This window comes from Pan paniscus, chromosome 3 (assembly GCF_029289425.2).
Source record: "Pan paniscus chromosome 3, NHGRI_mPanPan1-v2.0_pri, whole genome shotgun sequence".
Taxonomy (NCBI): Eukaryota; Metazoa; Chordata; class Mammalia; order Primates; family Hominidae; genus Pan; species Pan paniscus.
This window is the reverse complement of record NC_073252.2, coordinates 47,022,873-47,040,725: the sequence shown is the minus strand read 5'-3', so window position 1 is coordinate 47,040,725 and position 17,853 is coordinate 47,022,873. Positions and strand designations below refer to the sequence as shown.

Sequence of the window (17,853 nt, the reverse complement as noted above, 5' to 3'; positions counted from 1 at the left end):
GACTACAGGCGCCTGCCACCACGCCTGGCTAATTTTTTTGTATTTTTAGTAGAGACGGGGTTTCACCGTGTTAGCCAGGACGGTCTCGATCTCCTGACCTCGTGATCCGCCCATCTCGGCCTCCCAGAGTGCTGGGATTACAGGCGTGAGCCACCATGCCCGGCCTAAATCTCTTTTCTTTATAAATTGCCCAGTTTCAGGTAGTTCTTTATAGCAGTGTGAGAACAGACTAATATACATTCTTTTTTTATTTATTTTATTTTTGAGATTTCACTCTGCCACCCAGGGTGGAGTGCAGTGGCGCGATCTCGGCTCACTGCAGCCTCCGCCTCCTGTGTTCAAGCGATTCTCCTGCCTCAGCCTCCTAAGTAGCTGGGACTACAGGCACCCGCCACCACGCCTGGTTAATTTTTTGTGTTTTTAGTAGAGAAAGAGTTTCACCATGTTGACCAGGCTGGTCTCGAACTCCTGACCTCAGGTGATCCACCTGCCTTGGCCTCCTAAAGTGGTGGTATTACAGGCATGAGCCACCACGCCTGGCTGAGAACAGACTAATACACATTCTTAAAAGGGATTCCTTCTTCAGGTATTCTCTTTCTCTTTCCCAATAGAGGGAATATGCCATTTATCACACATGAAGATGGCAAAAATCCAAAAGTTTGACATCCTTTGTAGTCAAGGCTGTAGGAAGCTGCACCCCTATATATTTCTGGTAGGAAGGCAAAATGATCCCATTCCTATAAAGTGCAATTTGGCAATATCTACCAAAATTGTATGTCTATCCTTTGCCTCATTTCTGGTAATGTTTTCTACCTGTACATATATAATGTATGTAAAGGTTGTTCATCGCATTGATTAAAAATAACACGTCCTATAAGGATTAAATAAACTAAGGCGTACTCTTACTGTGTAATATCCTCTAGCTCCAAAAAGAGTGATTTTGAAAGACTGGACAGCTGATAAGATGTCCAGCTGTCTTAGTCTGTTTTCTGTTGCTTATACCAGAATACCTGAAACTGGGTAATTTATAAAGAAAAGGAATTTATATCTTAGAGTTATGAAGGCCAAGAAGTCTAAGGTCAAGGGGCCACATCTAGTGAGACCCTTCTTGCTGGTGGGGACTTGCTAGAGTTCAGAAGCAGCACAGGGCATCACGTGGCAAGGGAGTGACCTTCCTAACATGCTAGCTCAGGTCTCTTCCTCTTCTAATAAAGCCACATGTTCTCTCCCATGATAACCCATTAATCCATGAATAGATCAAGGGTTTTGCCCTCATGATCCAATCACCTATTTAAGGCCCACCTCTAAATACTGCCACATTAAAGATGAAGTTTCAACGTGAGTTGTTTGTTTCTCTTTTTTTTTTTTTTTTGAGACGGAGTTTCCCTCTTGTTGCCCAGGCTGGAGTGCAGTGGTGCAATCTTGGCTCACCGTAACCTTTGCCTCCCAGCTTCAAGTGATTCTCGTGCCTCAGCCTCCCGAGTAGCTGAGATTACAGGCACGTGCCACCACACCCAGCTAATTTTTGTATTTTCAGTTGAGACGGGGTTTCTCCATGTTGGTCAGGCTGGTCTCGAACTCCCGACCTCAGGTGATCCGTCCACCTCGGCCTCCCAAAGTGCTGGGATTACAGACGTGAGCCACGGCGCCAGCCCTCAACATGAGTTTTGGAGAAGACAATTATTTCAAACCAAAGTACCAGGAAAAGTGCAAAAAAACAAAAAAAAAACCCAAGGCAGAACAAATTATGTGGTGTTACTTGTGAGAGGTAAAATTTTATTTTACTAATATTTGCTTGTATTTGCAGAAATTCTATAAGAATACATGAGTATCGAATGTATACAAACGCAGGCGACCATATAATCTTCCATTGAAATGGAACGGTTTCTAGAATGAAAGGGAGGATGTTATTATTATTATTATTATTTTTTTTTGAGACCGAGTCTCGCTGTGTCTCCCAGGCTGGAGTGCAGTGGCGCGATCTCGGCTCACTGCAAACTCCGCCTCCCGGGTTCACGCCATTCTCCTGCCTCAGCCTCCCGAGTAGCTGGGACTACAGGGGTGCACCACCTACGCCCGGCTAATTTTTTTGTATTTTTAGTAGAGACGGGGTTTCACCGTGTTAGCCAGGATGGCCTCGATCTCTTGACCTCGTGATCCGCCCGCCTCGGCCGCCCAACGTGCTGGGATTACAGGCGTGAGCCACCGCGCCCGGCCGAAAGGGGGGGATATTAATCATTACTCCAGGACGACAGAGGGAAAATCGCTTTGTACTGGACAAACTGGAATGTCTGATCAACCATTATAAAGTGCACGGAGTGGGAGGAGGAATGGGGACTTTTTAATTGTATTTCTAAAAAGTATCGTCTGTGGTGAATTGGAAACAAAACTCATTCTTTACCACAGGCAGTTTAAGCGCTGCCTGAATGATCGAAGGACGGTAAACCACAGACGTGAGAAACGGAACTTTGCGAAAACGCAGTCGTTTTATGTACCGGCTACTCACTGGAGTTACACCAGAGACTCACTACTGGAGTTCATCAGCCAATCCAAAGTCCAAGCGTGAGAGCCAGAGCCTGTAGGAGAGACCTGGGCAGGCCTCAGACCTGAGGAGTGGAGCTCCGCATCACTCAACCCTGGGGGCGGAGCTAGCCCAGGCTCCCACACCAGACGCTCTGGCCCACACAGACGCTACTCTGTAGCATCTCAGGTTCCCTCTGGCTGCACTCTGGAGGACCACACTCGTTTTCTTTTTGGCTGCCAGAGGACCCGCATCCACCGCTGAGCTGGGAGAAAGATGGCGGCAGCCGTGCGACAGGATTTGGCCCAGCTCATGAATTCTAGCGGCTCTCATAAAGATCTGGCTGGCAAGTGAGTATTTCCCAGGAACGCGGGAGTACAGAGGTGGGGAAAGAAAGCCACAGCCTTAATCTCCTTAGGTTGGCCACGGCTCTTGGGCGTGAAGCTAGGAGCCGGCCTGACGTCCAAGGGGGCGGGCCTGAGGTCGGCTGGGGAGGCAAATGTTGGGAGAAGCAGAAAGCTGGAGGGGGACCTTGTGCAGGGGCCTTCGAGGCCATAGACTTGAGGTGATTGTCAGCTTGTTCAGTTCTTGATAGAATCCTTCTGATCCCTTAGGATTTTGGAAGAGCGGTCTGAGAGACGACTGCTACCCTGGCCTTAGCAGCCTTCCCTGGTACCTCTTCCCATCGCTGGCCGGCCTCACACCGAATCTGGCCTCTCTTTGGACCTTCCTCCTCCTTTTTTTTGATTCAGAGAAATGTATATTCTGGGGCCTTGATGCTGCGTTTTTCGGGGAGATGGCTTCTTGGGGCTGGCAGAGGTTGAGGCGGTATGGCCGCTGTCATGTCGTCCAGACCATTCAGACTGTCTTCTGTGGGTCCTTGTGTTTCGGGTATTTTCTCTGCCACCAACTCTGATGGCACATAGGCGGAATGTGCTCATATCGTGGGTCAGGATGTCTAGAGTAGTGATGTTTGCAGGAATCTGAATTTTGTCGAAATTTATATAGAATGCTTAGGTTCACTCCAAGTTAAAATGTGTGATGTGCCTGTTCTGCAAGCAGTTGTCAACAGTATTAAGCATAGGTAGGTAGACGTATATTGTTCATTTTCTCTTTGTAGATGTGACAGCATTGCTCTTTTGTAATGAGCATGCTTTCTGTTTAAAGTATGCCTCTCTAGGCCGGGTGCAGTGGCTCACGCCTGTAATCCCAGCACTTTGAGAGGCTGAGATGGGAGGATCACTTGAGGGCAGGAGTTCTAGACCAGCCTGGGCAACATAGTGAGACACCCCCCCCCCCGTCTCCGTAAATAAATAAGTAAATAAAGTATGCCTCTCAAGTTGATCTTAATGTTTACATCCTGACAGCTGAAATCACTTTGATGTATATTAATGGGATACACCTGTTCTAACCTGGTCATTGAAATTCTGTTTTAAGTAGGCTAGGCTGCCTTTTCTCTGGTGGCAAATGTAATCTACTTTTATCAGTGGGAAATTCAGCCGTATATTTTGGGCTTAACTACTTTGTGCTGCATTTTCCCACTCAGGAAAATGAAGATAATAATAGGACTTACTCTTGTCTGACATTATCTGAGGACAAGATGAGTATGTGTGTGCATATATACTTACCACACTTATATCACGTAGAACAGTACCTGACATATAGAAAGTGCGGTAAGATTGTTGTTGTTACTATTAAGCTGTCAGTAAATATATATTCACTTATTGTATGGGTTGGAAATAAGTTAAATATGTCTTCATGGCTCAATCCTTTTTGCTTGTAATTTTTATAGATATGGATGAAAGTAAAACCAGCTTATATTTTTCCCCATGCTTCCTTTACTTTTTATTTTGTTAAAGAAGAATAAGTGCATTAGTTATCAAAAGAAATAGAGCTTTTCAAGTATTTGCAGAATTCTGAAACTTAAGTATTTACTTCTTCAGGTCTGAATTGGAGATAAACAATAGTACTTAAAGCGTGCTTCAGTTATCTGTTGCTTTGTAACAAACCAAAAACTTACCAGTGTAAAACAACTATGATTTCTCAGGATTCTATGGGTTGACTGGACTGCTTTGCTGGTCTTGTCTGGGCTCACTCATGCAGATATAGTCAGCTGGCAACACACCTGGGGCGGGACTCACATGCATATCTTGCTCTTGCCTGGATCTCTCTCTTTCTGCACAGTCTCTCATTCAGTAGTTTAGCTTGGGCTTTCTTAGGTGCCTATGAGAGGGGAAGTTGCAAGACCTCTTAAGGATAGCCTAGGAAGTCTCACGTCAGTTCTCTAGTACTGGTCAAAGTAAATCAGAAGACCAGCCCAGATTCAAGGGGAGGGGAAATGGAGCTTACTACTACCTCTTTAGTGGCAAAGTTACATTGCAAAGGAGCCTGGACAGAGGGAGACACGATTCATTGGAAGCCGTTGCTGTAGCAATCTACCACATGGTGTTATTGTGAAGATTAAATGAAATAATGTGCTTGATAACTGATAGCCAGTGCAGTGTTAGCCAGTAACTCCTTCAGAGCTGCTTTCTGAGAAAAGTCTTGGCCTTGCCTGCATTTCCTATGTGGGCAAGAAGGTAGCAGGATATTTATCGTTACAACAACATCAGTTCTACCAGCTATATGCTTTAAGAGAAATACCCTTGAAATATATCAGTGTTTTTTTTTTAATGTATTTTTTCTTGTATGTACTTTTAATGAAGGTTTTTGGGTGTTTTTTTTAGGAGCTGAGTAACAAAGGATTCCATATTAAAGAATAATGGAATACATTGTTTCTAAAACATCAATACTGTGTGTTCCTAGCAATTGGGATACCTGTAACAGTAGTTGTTCAATAAATGTGGTTGAATTAATGAATAGCTAGAAAGGGGCAGTGCTTGTATTTGAATCCAGGTTCATCTACTCTAAAAAGCTCATTTTAAACCTACCAGACTATGCTCGTTTTCTTGTTAAAAACTCAATTAGAAATGCTTTCCCATAACTGTGAATTAACACAGCTGTCTAAAGTTTATATAAGAAATTAGCCAGAGGAAAAGCATTTCCTCCATTTTATAGGCTGCTTTTGTGCATATTATGCGTTGTATTTATTATCTCACATAAAGCTTTAGAATAGGAGAGCCACAACGGAGGATAGACTTTATTGAGGATAGCCTCAAAGGCCCCTTCTAACTCAGATTCTGATTCTCTCTTTGTTGTCCCAAACACAACAGTTTTAGTGGTTTTCATCTCTAGAGTGAAAGTTGATAACATCTAGAGTTTACTGTGCGAAGCACAACATTACTTACATTTAAAAATCCTTAACAAGTAGGAGTAGGTGATAGTAGGTGATATTATTTACATTATAATAAGAGAAAACCAAAGTACAGAGTTGAAATACCTTGCTCTGAGGTCACACAGCTAGTGGTGAAGCTAGAAGACAGTCCATATCTGCTTGCCTATGAGCCCTTAACTCTAAACAAACACATCTACCTTTTTGGCCTTATTTTCACAAAAAAAAAATTGACTACACTTCAGATAGTGATTATTTTTGCCTAGAATGCCTGTCTTCCTACTGTTATTAAATTGAAATACTTAGAATGTTTAAAGATCAACCCCATCCAATGATTTCTCTCTCCTAAAAATTATATTAGCACTTACCTGTTTTTTGTTTGTTTGTTTGTTTTGTTTTGTTTTGAGATAGAGTTTCACTCTTGTTGCCTAGGCTGGAGTGCAGTGGCGCGATCTCGGCTCACTGCAACCTCTGCCTCCCGGGTTCAACCAATTCTTCTGCCTCAGCCTCCCAAGTAGCTGGGACTACAGGTGCATGCCACCACACCCGACTACTTTTTTTTGTATTTTTAGTAGAGACAGGGTTTCACCATGTTGGCCAGGATGGTCTCGATCTTTTGACCTTGTGATCCACCTGCCTTGGCCTCCCAAAGTGCTGGGATTACAGGCGTGAGCCACTGCGCCTGGCCAGCACTTACCTGTTTTTAAGATTTTGTCTTTAATTTTGTTTAGCTTCATTATGATATATCTGTGGATTTGTTTTTACTTTTCTATGTCAGTTACCCTTTGCTGTGAAATAAACCCCAAAACTTAGGGCTTAAAACAACAGTCACTTATTTAGCTTATAATTCTGTAGGTTGGTAGTTTGGATTGGGCCCAGCTGTATGGTTCTTTTCTGCTCCACGTGGTCTTGGTTCCACATGGGCTCCCATGTGGGTCTATAGTTAGCTGCCAGCCAGGCCAGGTAGGCAGCTCTGCTTCTGTGGATTGGCTGGCTTGTTGGCTGGGGCAATATAGTTGACTGGGCTACATATCTCATTAGCCAGTATGTTAGTCTGGGCCTGTTCATGTGACAGCAGCAGGGTTCCAAAAGACAAACACATACAAGGCCTCTCGAGGTCTGGGCTCAGAACTAGCACTTCATTTCTACCACGTTTTATTGGTTAACCCCAGATTCAAGGGGTAGGGAAATAAACTCTACCTTTTGATATGAAGAGCTACAAAGTTGTATTGTAAAGGGACATGGGTACTGGGAGCGAAATTATATTGTGGCCGTTTTTTGCAAGCACTCTGTCACATTATCCTGGTTAAGCTTCACTGGGTTTCCTGAATCAATGGATTAAATCATTTCATCAGTCTTGAGATGTCTTCAGTTATATCTCTTTATTTTATTTTAGAGACAGGGTCTTGCTCTGTTGCCCTGGCTTGAGTGCAGTAGAGAGATCATGGCTCACTGCAGCCTTAACATGCTTGGCTCAAGCAATCTTCTCGCCTTAGCCTTCTGAGTAGCTGGGACTATAGGCACGTGACACCATGCCTGGCTAATTTAAAAACATTTTTTTTGGTACAGATGGGGTCTCCCTATGTTGCCCAGGCAGGTCTCGAACTCCTGGGCTCAAGGGATTCTCCTGCCTCGGCCTACAAAAGTGTTGGGATTACAGGTGTGGGCTACTGTGCTTGGCCTGTATCTCTTTAAATGTTGCCTCTGCCCCATTCTGTTTCTCCTCTAGGCTCCGGTGAGATCCCTGTCAGGCCCACTGACTATAACCTCTAGGCCTCTTACTCTGTCTTTTCCATTTCAATGCTTTATTCTGGATTAGTTCTTCAGGCCTACCTTCTAGTTTATCACTTCTTCAACTGTGTTTAATCTGCCGTTAAGTACTCCATTGAGTTTCTAAATTGGGTTGTATTTTTTAGCTCTGTAATTTCTGGTGGTTCTTTTTTCCAATGATACTTTTTATGGCTCCTGGTCTGTTGCTGAAACTTTAAAGCTTGTCTTTATCCCCATGAACATTGTAAGCATAATTGTATCATGCTCTTTCTGATAACTCCAGTCAGTATTTGACGTCGTTGGTTGTTGCGATTGTCTGTTGCTTTTGTTGATTCTAGAGAGAAATTTCATTACCTGAGGGTGCTAACAGTGTAGAATCAAGGCTTCAGAATTTTTTTGGTTTACCTGGGTGGTCTTGGGATAGAATTTGTAACCTTACTTCCAAAGTGTGTGTCTCCTCCTTTGGCAGAATATGGAACTTCCATTCCCATTTGTGCAGCTCTATTAGTCTGCCAGAAATGGCAGCTTGCTTCTCAGTGCTTCCAGCAGATTCGCAGCGAGCCCACCTTCTCCCTACAAGAAGTGCCACTCTACCTCTCAGCCATCTTTCCACAGTCAGCAAATGCCTTTAGACAGAATATATGGTTTATCTTATTTTCCTCATTTTCCCTTTCTTGTTAGGATTTTATGCAATTACATTTTTTTTCATTTCTTTCAGCTTTTTATGTTGGCTTTTTTTTTTTTTTTTTTTTGAGGGAGGGTTGGTCCAGTCATTTAGTTCACCATTACTGTAAGTGGAAGATCTGTTAATACCTACCTTTACCACCCATTGTGATCTTAAATGATGACTGTGGTACATTTTCACGCTTTATTTATCTCCAGATTCCTTTCAAGTGCCAAGAAATTAAGAATCAACATACTGAACTTTGGTTCATATACATTAAAGATGCTCAATTCACTGATGATAAATGGATAGGAGAGATGTATGATGCCTTAGTAATAAAACTTATTTTCCTCCATAAGTTTTTTTTTTTGTTTTTTGTTTTTTGTTTTTTTTTTGAGATGGAATCTCACTCTGTCGCCCAGGCTGGAGTGCAGTGGCATGATCTTGGCTTACTGCAACCTCCACCTCCCGGGTTCAAGTGATTCTTCTGGCTCAGCCTCCCGAGTAGCTGGGACTACAGGCACACGCCACCACGCCTGGCTAATTTTTGTGTTTTTAGTAGAGACAGAGTTTCACCATGTTGGGCAGGCTGGTCTCGAACTCCTGACCTCAGGTGATCCGCTCACCTCAGCCTCCCAAAGTGCTGAGATTACAGGCGTGAGCCACTGTGCCTGGCCAAATTTTTTTAAGGAAGAAAATATTTGGCACTTGTCACATTCTCCATATCAGTCACATTTCTCTTTGTATACTGAGTACTCATATAAAAAGCTATTATTATCTACGAAGCCTTCTTTGACAAATCTAGTCCATTTTTGTTTTACTCTCACTCTGTCACAGGCTGGAGTACAGTGGCTCACTGCAGCCTCCACCTCCTGGGTTCAAGTGATTTTCCTGCCTCAGCCTCCCGTGTAGCTGGGACTTACAGTCGTGCACCATCACACTCGGCTAATTTTTGTATTTTTAGTAGAGATGGGGTTTCTCCGTGTTGGCCAGGCTGGTCTTGAACTCCTGGCCTCAAGCGATCGTCTTCCTTGGGCTCCCAAAGTGCTGGGATTACAGGTGTGAGCCACTTCACCTGGCCTTACTCTCTTTTGAGTTAATATATTACCTCTTCATTTGTCATATTGCTTATATTCAGTTTTATCGTAACTTTTGTTTTTGTATTATTGTAATTTAATACTTTTTTTTTTTTTTTGAGATAGAATTTCGCTCTGTCACCCAGGCTGAAGTGCAGCAGCGGGATCTCTGCTCACTGCAACCTCTGCCTCCCAGGTTCAAGTGATTCTCGTGCCTCAGCCTCCCGAGTAGCTGAGATTACAGGCACGTGCCACCACACCTGGCTAATTTTTGTATTTTTAGTAGAGATGGGGTTTCACCATGTTGGCCAGGCTGGTCTCGAACTCTTGACCTCAAGTGATCGGCCCACCTCAGCCTCCCAAAGTGCTGGGATTACAGGCGTGAGCCACCGCACCTGACCATATTGTAATTTAACACTTGACATATTAACTTTTTATTTTCAATCTTCCCCTTTGTCTTCTCAGCCATATGATCTTCAAATACAAAGGTCATTTAAAAACTTTTTAGTATCATACACAGAATCTCATATAGCATCTTAAAATGCCTAAGGACTCAATTAACACTTTGGGATGATTTTATATGGCAGTATTAAATTTCTGTTTAAGTTCCTGGTTTAAAACAGGTTTGTTAGTCATTTTATGTTATTCTGAAAAAGTAATCTCTGTTGTTAGATACTAGAATTTACATATTAGAGAAGCAAGGGAGCATGTAATGTAGCCACAGTGCTGTACCTCACTTTTTTAAATTAATTAATTAATTTTTTTTTGAGACAGGGTCTTGCTCTGTCCAGGCACACGCCACCACAGCTGGCTAATTTTTGTATTTTTTTTTTATTTTTTAAATTTTTATTTTTGAGACGAGATATCACTCTGTTGCCCAGGTTGGAGTTGCAGTGGCAAGATCTCAGCTCACTGCAACCTCCACCTCCTGGGCTCAGGCGATCCTCCCACCTCAGCCTCCCAAGTAGCTGGCACCACAGGTGTGTGCCACTATGCCTGGCTAATTTTTTTATATTTTTGGTAGAGATGAGGTTTTACTATGTTGCTCAGACTAGTCTCGAACTCCTGAGATCAAGCCATCTGCCTGCCTTGGCCTCCCAAAGTGCTGGGATTACAGGCATGAGCCACCACGCCCAACCAATTTTTGTATTTTTTTTTTTTTTTTTTTTGTAGAGATGAGGTTTCACCACATTGCCCAGGCTGGTCTTGAACTCCTGGACTCAAGTGATCTACTTGCCTTGGCCTCCCAAAGTGGTAGGATTACAGGCATGAGCCACTGTGACTGGCCCTCAATTTATTCATTTATAAAATTGGGAATTTATGTACGCAATTTCTAAGGCCTCTATAAGTTATATAATTTGATGAGTATAAAACTTTGATCACTTTTTAGGTTGGTTGGTTTTCATTTTTTCTTCCTATTCCCAATACAGATTAGTTGATTGATTATGAAACTATGTGTTAAAACTTAGGTTAGGCCAGGCACAGTGGCTCAAGCCTGTAATCCCAGCACTTGGGGAGGCTGAGTTGGGAGGATTGCTTGAGTCCAGAAGTTGGAGACCAGTTTGGGCAATGTAGTGAGACCCCATCTCTACAAAAAGAAAAGAACAGTTAACCAGGGGTGGTGGCACATGCCTGTAGTCCTAGCTACTCAGGAGGCAGAAGCAGGAGGATTGTTTGAGCCCAGGAATTGGAGGTTACAGTGAGCTATGATCATGTCACTGCACTCTAGCCTGGGCGACAGAGTGAGACCCTGTCTCAAAAAAAAAAAAGAAAAAAAAAAAAAAAAAACCATAACAACCACAAAACAACTTAGGTTAATTAGCAAATTTATATAAGTGAGACACTATTACCTTTGAATATAATGTTGTTAGTATAAAATAATCTAAGAGGATATAAATGTAAGAGATCTTAGCCATAACCCTTGATTTAATTAAATATGAAAAAAATAAAAAATAACAAACCATTGAATGTATAACTTATCTGAAAGCATGCCCAGGGCCATAAAGTAATTTATCTTTTAAGGACCCTCAAGCTTAGCAATATTGAAAATATAATTTTCTAAAAACTTAATATTTCCTTGCTTTCTTAGAATAATTTATTTCTTCTTTTGGAATTTGCTATCTTTTCTATCAGTATATCTGCTTTCTTAAAGTCACTTTGATTCATTGTGGTTTTGAGAAATCAGATAACCAAGGTTGTGAGAATTTTGTATGAGTTGAGAGTCAGTAATGCTGAGTGGTAGCTTGAGGGTGTGCCCTACAAAATAAAAGTCATAAATCTGAATGAGTTCAGGTTCTATTTTTGTATATTTATTTCGTAACTCTATTCTGGATGACTTTCCGAATAATTGCAATGCTATGAGATTTGTAAAATGTATTTAGTGCTTTTAAAAAATATTACAATTGGCTGGGCACGGTGGCTCATGCCTGTAATCCCAGCACTGTGGGAGCCCGAGGTGGGCGGATCACCTGAGGTCAGGAGTTCGAGACCAGCCTGGCCAACATGGGGAAACCCCATCTCTACCAAAAATACAAAAATTAGCCGCACTTGGTGGTGCATGCCTGTAGTCCTCGCTACTCTGGAGGCTGAGGCAGGAGAATTGCTTGAACCTGGGAGGCGGAGGTTGCAGTGAGCCAAGATCGCGCCAGTGCACTCCAGCCTGGGTGACAGAGCAAGACTCCATCTCAAAAAAAAAAAAAAAAATGATTAAGACAAAAGAGATAAAGATTAGTGTAGGCCGGGCACGGTGGCTAACGCCTGTAATCCCAGCACTTTGGGAGGCCAAGGTGGGCGGATCATGAGGTGGGGAGTTTGAGACCAGCCTGACCACATGGTGAAACCCCGTCTTTACTAAAAATACAAAAATTAGCCAGGCGTGGTGGGGCATGCCTGTAATCCCAGCTACTCAGGAGGCTGAGGCAGGAGAATCGCTTGAACCCGGGAGGTGGAGGTTGCAGTGAGCCAAGATTGCGCCACTGCACTCCAGCCTGGGTGACAGAGCGAGACTCCGTCTTCAAAAACAACAACAACAACAACAACAGAATAGTATAACACTCATATACTAACCACTCATTAAGAAATAAAACATTACTAATACCGTTGAATATTTGAGTGCTTATGATGTGCCAAGAATTGAGATAATTGTCTCAATACATAGCCGAGAACAAAACACAAAAATTCCTGTCCTCGTGGAGCTTGTGTGGTCACAGATATTAGGTAGAATAGTTATTAGATCTGAATGCAAATAAAGAATAAATAGGTACTGTCTGACAGCATAAATGGTATTCTATCAGTGCATTTGGCTTGGTGAAGTTTATTTTGTACAGACTAAGACATTCAGTCTTTAATGTTTGGTTTCGTTGCCTGGTCAACATTATCCTATTTTTGGTGACCCTACATACATTACGTCTGTAAGAGGAAAAGATTCAGGTCACCTCAAATAATGTTTTTGTGTGTCTATGTATTGCACAGTTGAAAGAAAGATAGCTTATCTTTTAAGGCATTTGAAAGGAAATTGACTTTGTAGTTTAAATTCAAAAATAAAACCTTCAAGAAAAAGTGACACCTTAGATTCAGTAACAGAATTATAGATTCATTCTTTCTTGTGATGAGCTTGAAAACTTAAAAAATTCTGGTATACTATACTGAAAACTAGATGAAGTGGTACCTTATATAATTATAGATTTAATATCTCTTGCGATAGACTAGAAACTTAAAAAAAAAATCTGTGGTATACTATAAAGAAAACCACAAACTATAGTACTATGAAAGAAACCAGGGTAAGTAGAAATGAATAAATACACATCAAAGTTTGCATTAGAAAATATAGTACCCTCAGAACATTATTTTCATTTGGTATTGTTGTAGGTATCGTCAGATCCTGGAAAAAGCCATTCAGTTATCTGGAGCAGAACAACTAGAAGCTTTGAAAGCTTTTGTGGAAGCAAGTAAGTGAAATGGAAATTTCATGCTTGCCTTGTATTACTGAGCTAGGACTTTAAAGTTCTCTCAAGCCTTGTTTTATATCAAATTATCAATATTAAATATGCATTGAGATTGATTGATTTTAGAATTTAAACTGTTTACAACTTGATTAATTTTCAGTGAATTATCTTCAGAATTACAATCCTAATTAAAGTTTTGTATGGTTATTGTTATAATAGCTGATAAGGGACAATATAGCGTAATAGTAAAGAGAATAGTTTGGATTCAAATCCTGGTATGCTATTTTATGAGCTGTGTGATCTTGGGTCAATTATTTAACCTCTCTGTGCCTCCTTTTCCTCTTTAAAATGTACTCTGTAGTACATCTAATGTACCTAAAATGTACTCTATAGTACATTACTGTACTACAGAGTAGTACAGTACTGTACTTTGAGAAGTGTCTGCTTATGTCCCTTGTCAATGTTTTAATGGGGTTGTTTTCTTAATGTTCAACATCACTAATCATCAGAGAAATGCAAATCAATGTGGGATACCATCTAATATTAGTCAGAATGGCTACTATTAAAAAGTAAAAAAATAACAAATTCTGGTTAGACTTCAGAGAAAATGAAATGCTTATACACTGTTGGTGAGAATGTAAATTAGTTCAGCCACTGTGAAAAGCAGTTTGGAGATTATTCAAAGAATTTAAAACAGAAGTACCATTCAACCAGCAATTCCATTACTGAGTATATATCCAAAAGAAAATTAAAAATTCTACAAAAAGAAACCCCACATGCACTTGTATATTCGCCATATTGCTATTCACAATAAGGAAGGCATGGACTTAACTTATGTGTGAATCAATAAATTGGATAGAAATATGTGCCACATATACACCATAAAATACTACGCACACATTAAAAAGAATACAATCATGTCCTGTGCAGCAACATGCATATGTCTGTAGGCCATTATCCTAAGGAATTTTATAGGGAGTTCACATGGAATTTTATAGTGAGTTCACATCATTAATGATATCTGATAGTGCTTTACAGTGTGTTTTCACACACATTACCTGTCACATAGGCTCCTTTTAATAACCTGTGACTAGAACGTATAGGTACAGGTATCCCTGTGTAATATATTGTAAGACAAGTCTCAGGATTGAGTAACTTTTTTTCAAGGACATTTAGCTGGCAGAGCCCAGATCAGAAACTAGGTTTTCTGATACACTGCTCTTACTTGCTTATATTTCCCTGAGTAATACCAGCTTGTATGGTAACTTAAATGCCTAATGACACTTGTAATGAAACTGTTTTCTCAGTCACATCCAGTATTACCCAATAATGAATTCCAATTAATATGTGATTAATTAATTACAACTGCCTTAAAAAAATACTGCCTTAAAAAGTTACTGCCTTAAAACTTAAAAGGTTACTGCCTTAAAAAATCATGGCCTCTGGTGTGAGATAAACTAGCAATGGTTTCCAAAAAACTGTTAGGAGTGGTTTATCAAGAACTTTGCACTGTAGTAGCAGAAGAATAATGCTTTTTATAACTTTGATCTTGGCTGGGCACGGTGGCTCATGCCTGTAATCCCAACACTTTGCCATTACAGGTATGAGTCATGGCACCCAGCCAAGGGATCACTTGAGCTCAGGAGTTCAAAACCAGCCTGGGCAATGTGGAGAAATCTCGTCTCTACAAAAAAATACGAAAATTAGCCTGGCGTGGTGATGCATGCCTGTAGTCCCAGCTACTTGGGACGCTGAGGTGGGAAGACTGCTTGAGCCCCGGTGGTTGAGACTGAAGTGAGCTGAGGTTGCATCACTGTGCTCCAGCCTGGGCAGCAGTAAGGCTGTCTCAAAAAAACAATTAAAAAACATATATATATATTTTTTGATCTTTGTATAAGCTTTGAATCCAGTAAACCACCAGGAAAAGCAGTCTACTGTTAAAATCATTTACATCAACTGAACAGTTTTTGAATCACTTATTTTCATATTAACTGCTGCTTTAAGACTTGAATAATTGGCCGGGGCCGTGGCTTACGCCTGTAGTCCCAACACTTTGGGAGGCCGAGATGGGCGGATCACGAGGTCAGGAGATCAAGACCATTTTGGCTAACACGGTGAAACCCTGTCTCTACTAAAAATACAAAAAAATTAGCCGGGCATGGTGGCGGGTGCCTGTAGTCCCAGCTACTCAGGAGGCTGAGGCAGGAGAATGGCATGAACCCTGGGGGTGGAGCTTGCAGTGAGCCGAGGTCGCGCCACTGCACTCCAGCCTGGGCGACAGAGCGAGACTCAGTCTCAAAAAAAAAAAAAAAAAATAATAATAATAATAAAAAAGACTTGAATAATTTATCTAAGCAATAGTTTACAAGAATGATGCATTTAAAATGATAGTTATAATAGTAACATTTGTTGAGTGCTATGTACCAGGTATTGTTTAAAGTGCTTTGTGTATATTATTGCATTTAAGCTTCATAACAACCTTACGAAATAGATGTTACACATAAGGAAACAGAAGCACAGAGAAGCATAGAGAAGTTAAGTTTCTTGTCTGAAGTCATATAATCAGTAGTGGTAGAAGCAGTGTGGCTCCAGAGCTTAATCACATAAAGTAATATCTTGTAAATGTTTATAAATAATGTCAATACATCTAGTGCTCACTGAAGTTCTTATTTATTGTTTTTATTGGGAAAGTATAAGTGGCAATAACTGTACTGGCAGCACTTGCTTTATTTAAATTTCATGAAAATTATTTTACTGTTTTCTTTTTTAACTCCTTTTTGGAACAAGGTAGGATATAAGCACATAAATAAAAATATAGGTGTTTTTGTGCCTTCACTTTGTAGAAAAATGAGATAAAATTATCAACTTTTAAAACTTTTTTTCAATTATTTCTGTTTCTTAGAAAAGTTGTGTTATTTTTACTGTTTTTTAAAATTTTTTAATTAATTAATGAATTAATTAATTTTGAGACAGAGTCTAGCTCTGTTGCCCGGGCTGGAGTACGGTGCTGTGATCTCGGCTCACTGCAACCCCAGCCTCCCAGGTTCAAGCGATTCTCTTGCCTTAGCCTCCTGAGTAGCTGGGACTACAGGCGCCCGCCACCATGCCTGACTAATTTTTTTTTTGTATTTTTAGTAGAGACAGCGTTTCACCACGTTGGTCAGGCTGGTCTCAAACTCCTGACGTCGTAATCCGCCTGCCTCGGCCTCCCAAAGTGCTGAGATTACAGGCGTGAGCCACCGCACTGGCCTATTTTTACTGTTTTTGTGTGGTCATTGTGTAATCAAGTATTTCAGCATAAGGAAAACTGATGATGTAATATAAAATGATAGGGGTATGGAAATCCTTGAATAATGCATTGAAGGCTGTACTAATATAGATTGTTGTTAGTATTAATTTTAAGTAAAGGTTGATTGTTTAATGACAATTCATCAGCTCATGTTTTCTCATCTTTTTTTTTTTTTTAAACAAGTGGTAAATGAGAATGTCAGTCTCGTGATCTCGCGGCAGTTGCTGACTGATTTTTGCACACATCTTCCTAACTTGCCTGATAGCACAGCCAAAGAAATCTATCACTTCACCTTGGAAAAGATCCAGCCTAGAGTCATTTCATTTGAGGAGCAGGTAAAAATCTAGAGAAGTGGTTTTTTAACTTGAGATAGCAGCAGTTATTTTGAGAATCTGATATTAGTAAATTCTTAAAGGAGATAATCATCCAATTTCATTTTTGACAAAACAGTGTGCCAAATGACATTTTATGATGCAAAATCAAGTAAATATTAGGTTGTTACAACTCCAACTGGCATTTGCTTATAAAATAAAATTTGATTTTGTAAACCAAATATTGCTCTCTAGACAATTTTTAAAAATCAGTAAAATTGGTATTTCAGCTGAAAACACAGGAAAACTCCAGCATCGTGTATGCAGGAACATACAAGCTAAATTTAACGTTTAAACTACAGTATTTTGCCATAATCCACATTGCAGAAATGTGTTGCTTCCATTCACTAGTTTGATATTCTGTAAATGCAAAATTCGTAGGAAAACTTGGGTGGTCTTGATAAACTTTTACTGTTTACGTGGCAGCTTAGTATGTTGAATTGCCACTTTAGAATAACTTTCCTATTTATTTTAATTAGTTACTAATGTCAGTTGAAATAATTTGACATGTATACCTATTATTCCAGGTTGCTTCCATAAGACAGCATCTTGCATCTATATATGAGAAAGAAGAAGATTGGAGAAATGCAGCCCAAGTGTTGGTGGGAATTCCTTTGGAAACAGGACAAAAGTATAGTAAATAGTGGATATTGGATGACTATATATAGGATGTATATAATTGCTCACTTATATTTTTTCTTACATTCTAGTACAGGAAACAGATAATTAAATAATTACAAAATTGTGTAGTATGTTAGAAGTTGATAAGTGCTGTGGAGAAAAGTAATGGGGCAAAGCGGGGACAGGTTGTATGTATATTTAAATAGGGTGATTGGGGTAGTAGGGTGGCCCTGATGTCACTTTATCAAAGACTTGAAGGAGATAAGGGAGTAGCTATGAGTGATCTGAGGAAAGAATATCACCAGATACTCTTTTGTTGTTGTTGT

The 17,853-nt window shown here is 40.5% G+C and overlaps 1 protein-coding gene across 3 annotated transcripts in view; it reads left to right on the top strand.

Moving 5' to 3' along the window:
- The first annotated feature begins 1,341 nt into the window (after positions 1–1,341).
- COPS4 (COP9 signalosome subunit 4) overlaps positions 1,342–17,853 on the top strand; it is a 42,071-nt gene continuing 25,559 nt past the window's right edge. For 2 of the 3 annotated variants that reach the window (XM_034958551.3, XM_003832251.4), the window contains exons 1-4: positions 2,668–2,871; positions 13,170–13,249; positions 16,719–16,870; positions 17,434–17,537. In XM_034958551.3, the coding sequence (XP_034814442.1) occupies positions 2,798–2,871; positions 13,170–13,249; positions 16,719–16,870; positions 17,434–17,537 (410 nt within the window). In that variant the 5' untranslated portion in view covers positions 2,668–2,797. Of the gene's footprint in view, positions 2,872–13,169; positions 13,250–16,718; positions 16,871–17,433; positions 17,538–17,853 lie in introns of all 3 variants that reach the window. The other variant, XM_003832250.5, reaches the window with a different exon arrangement.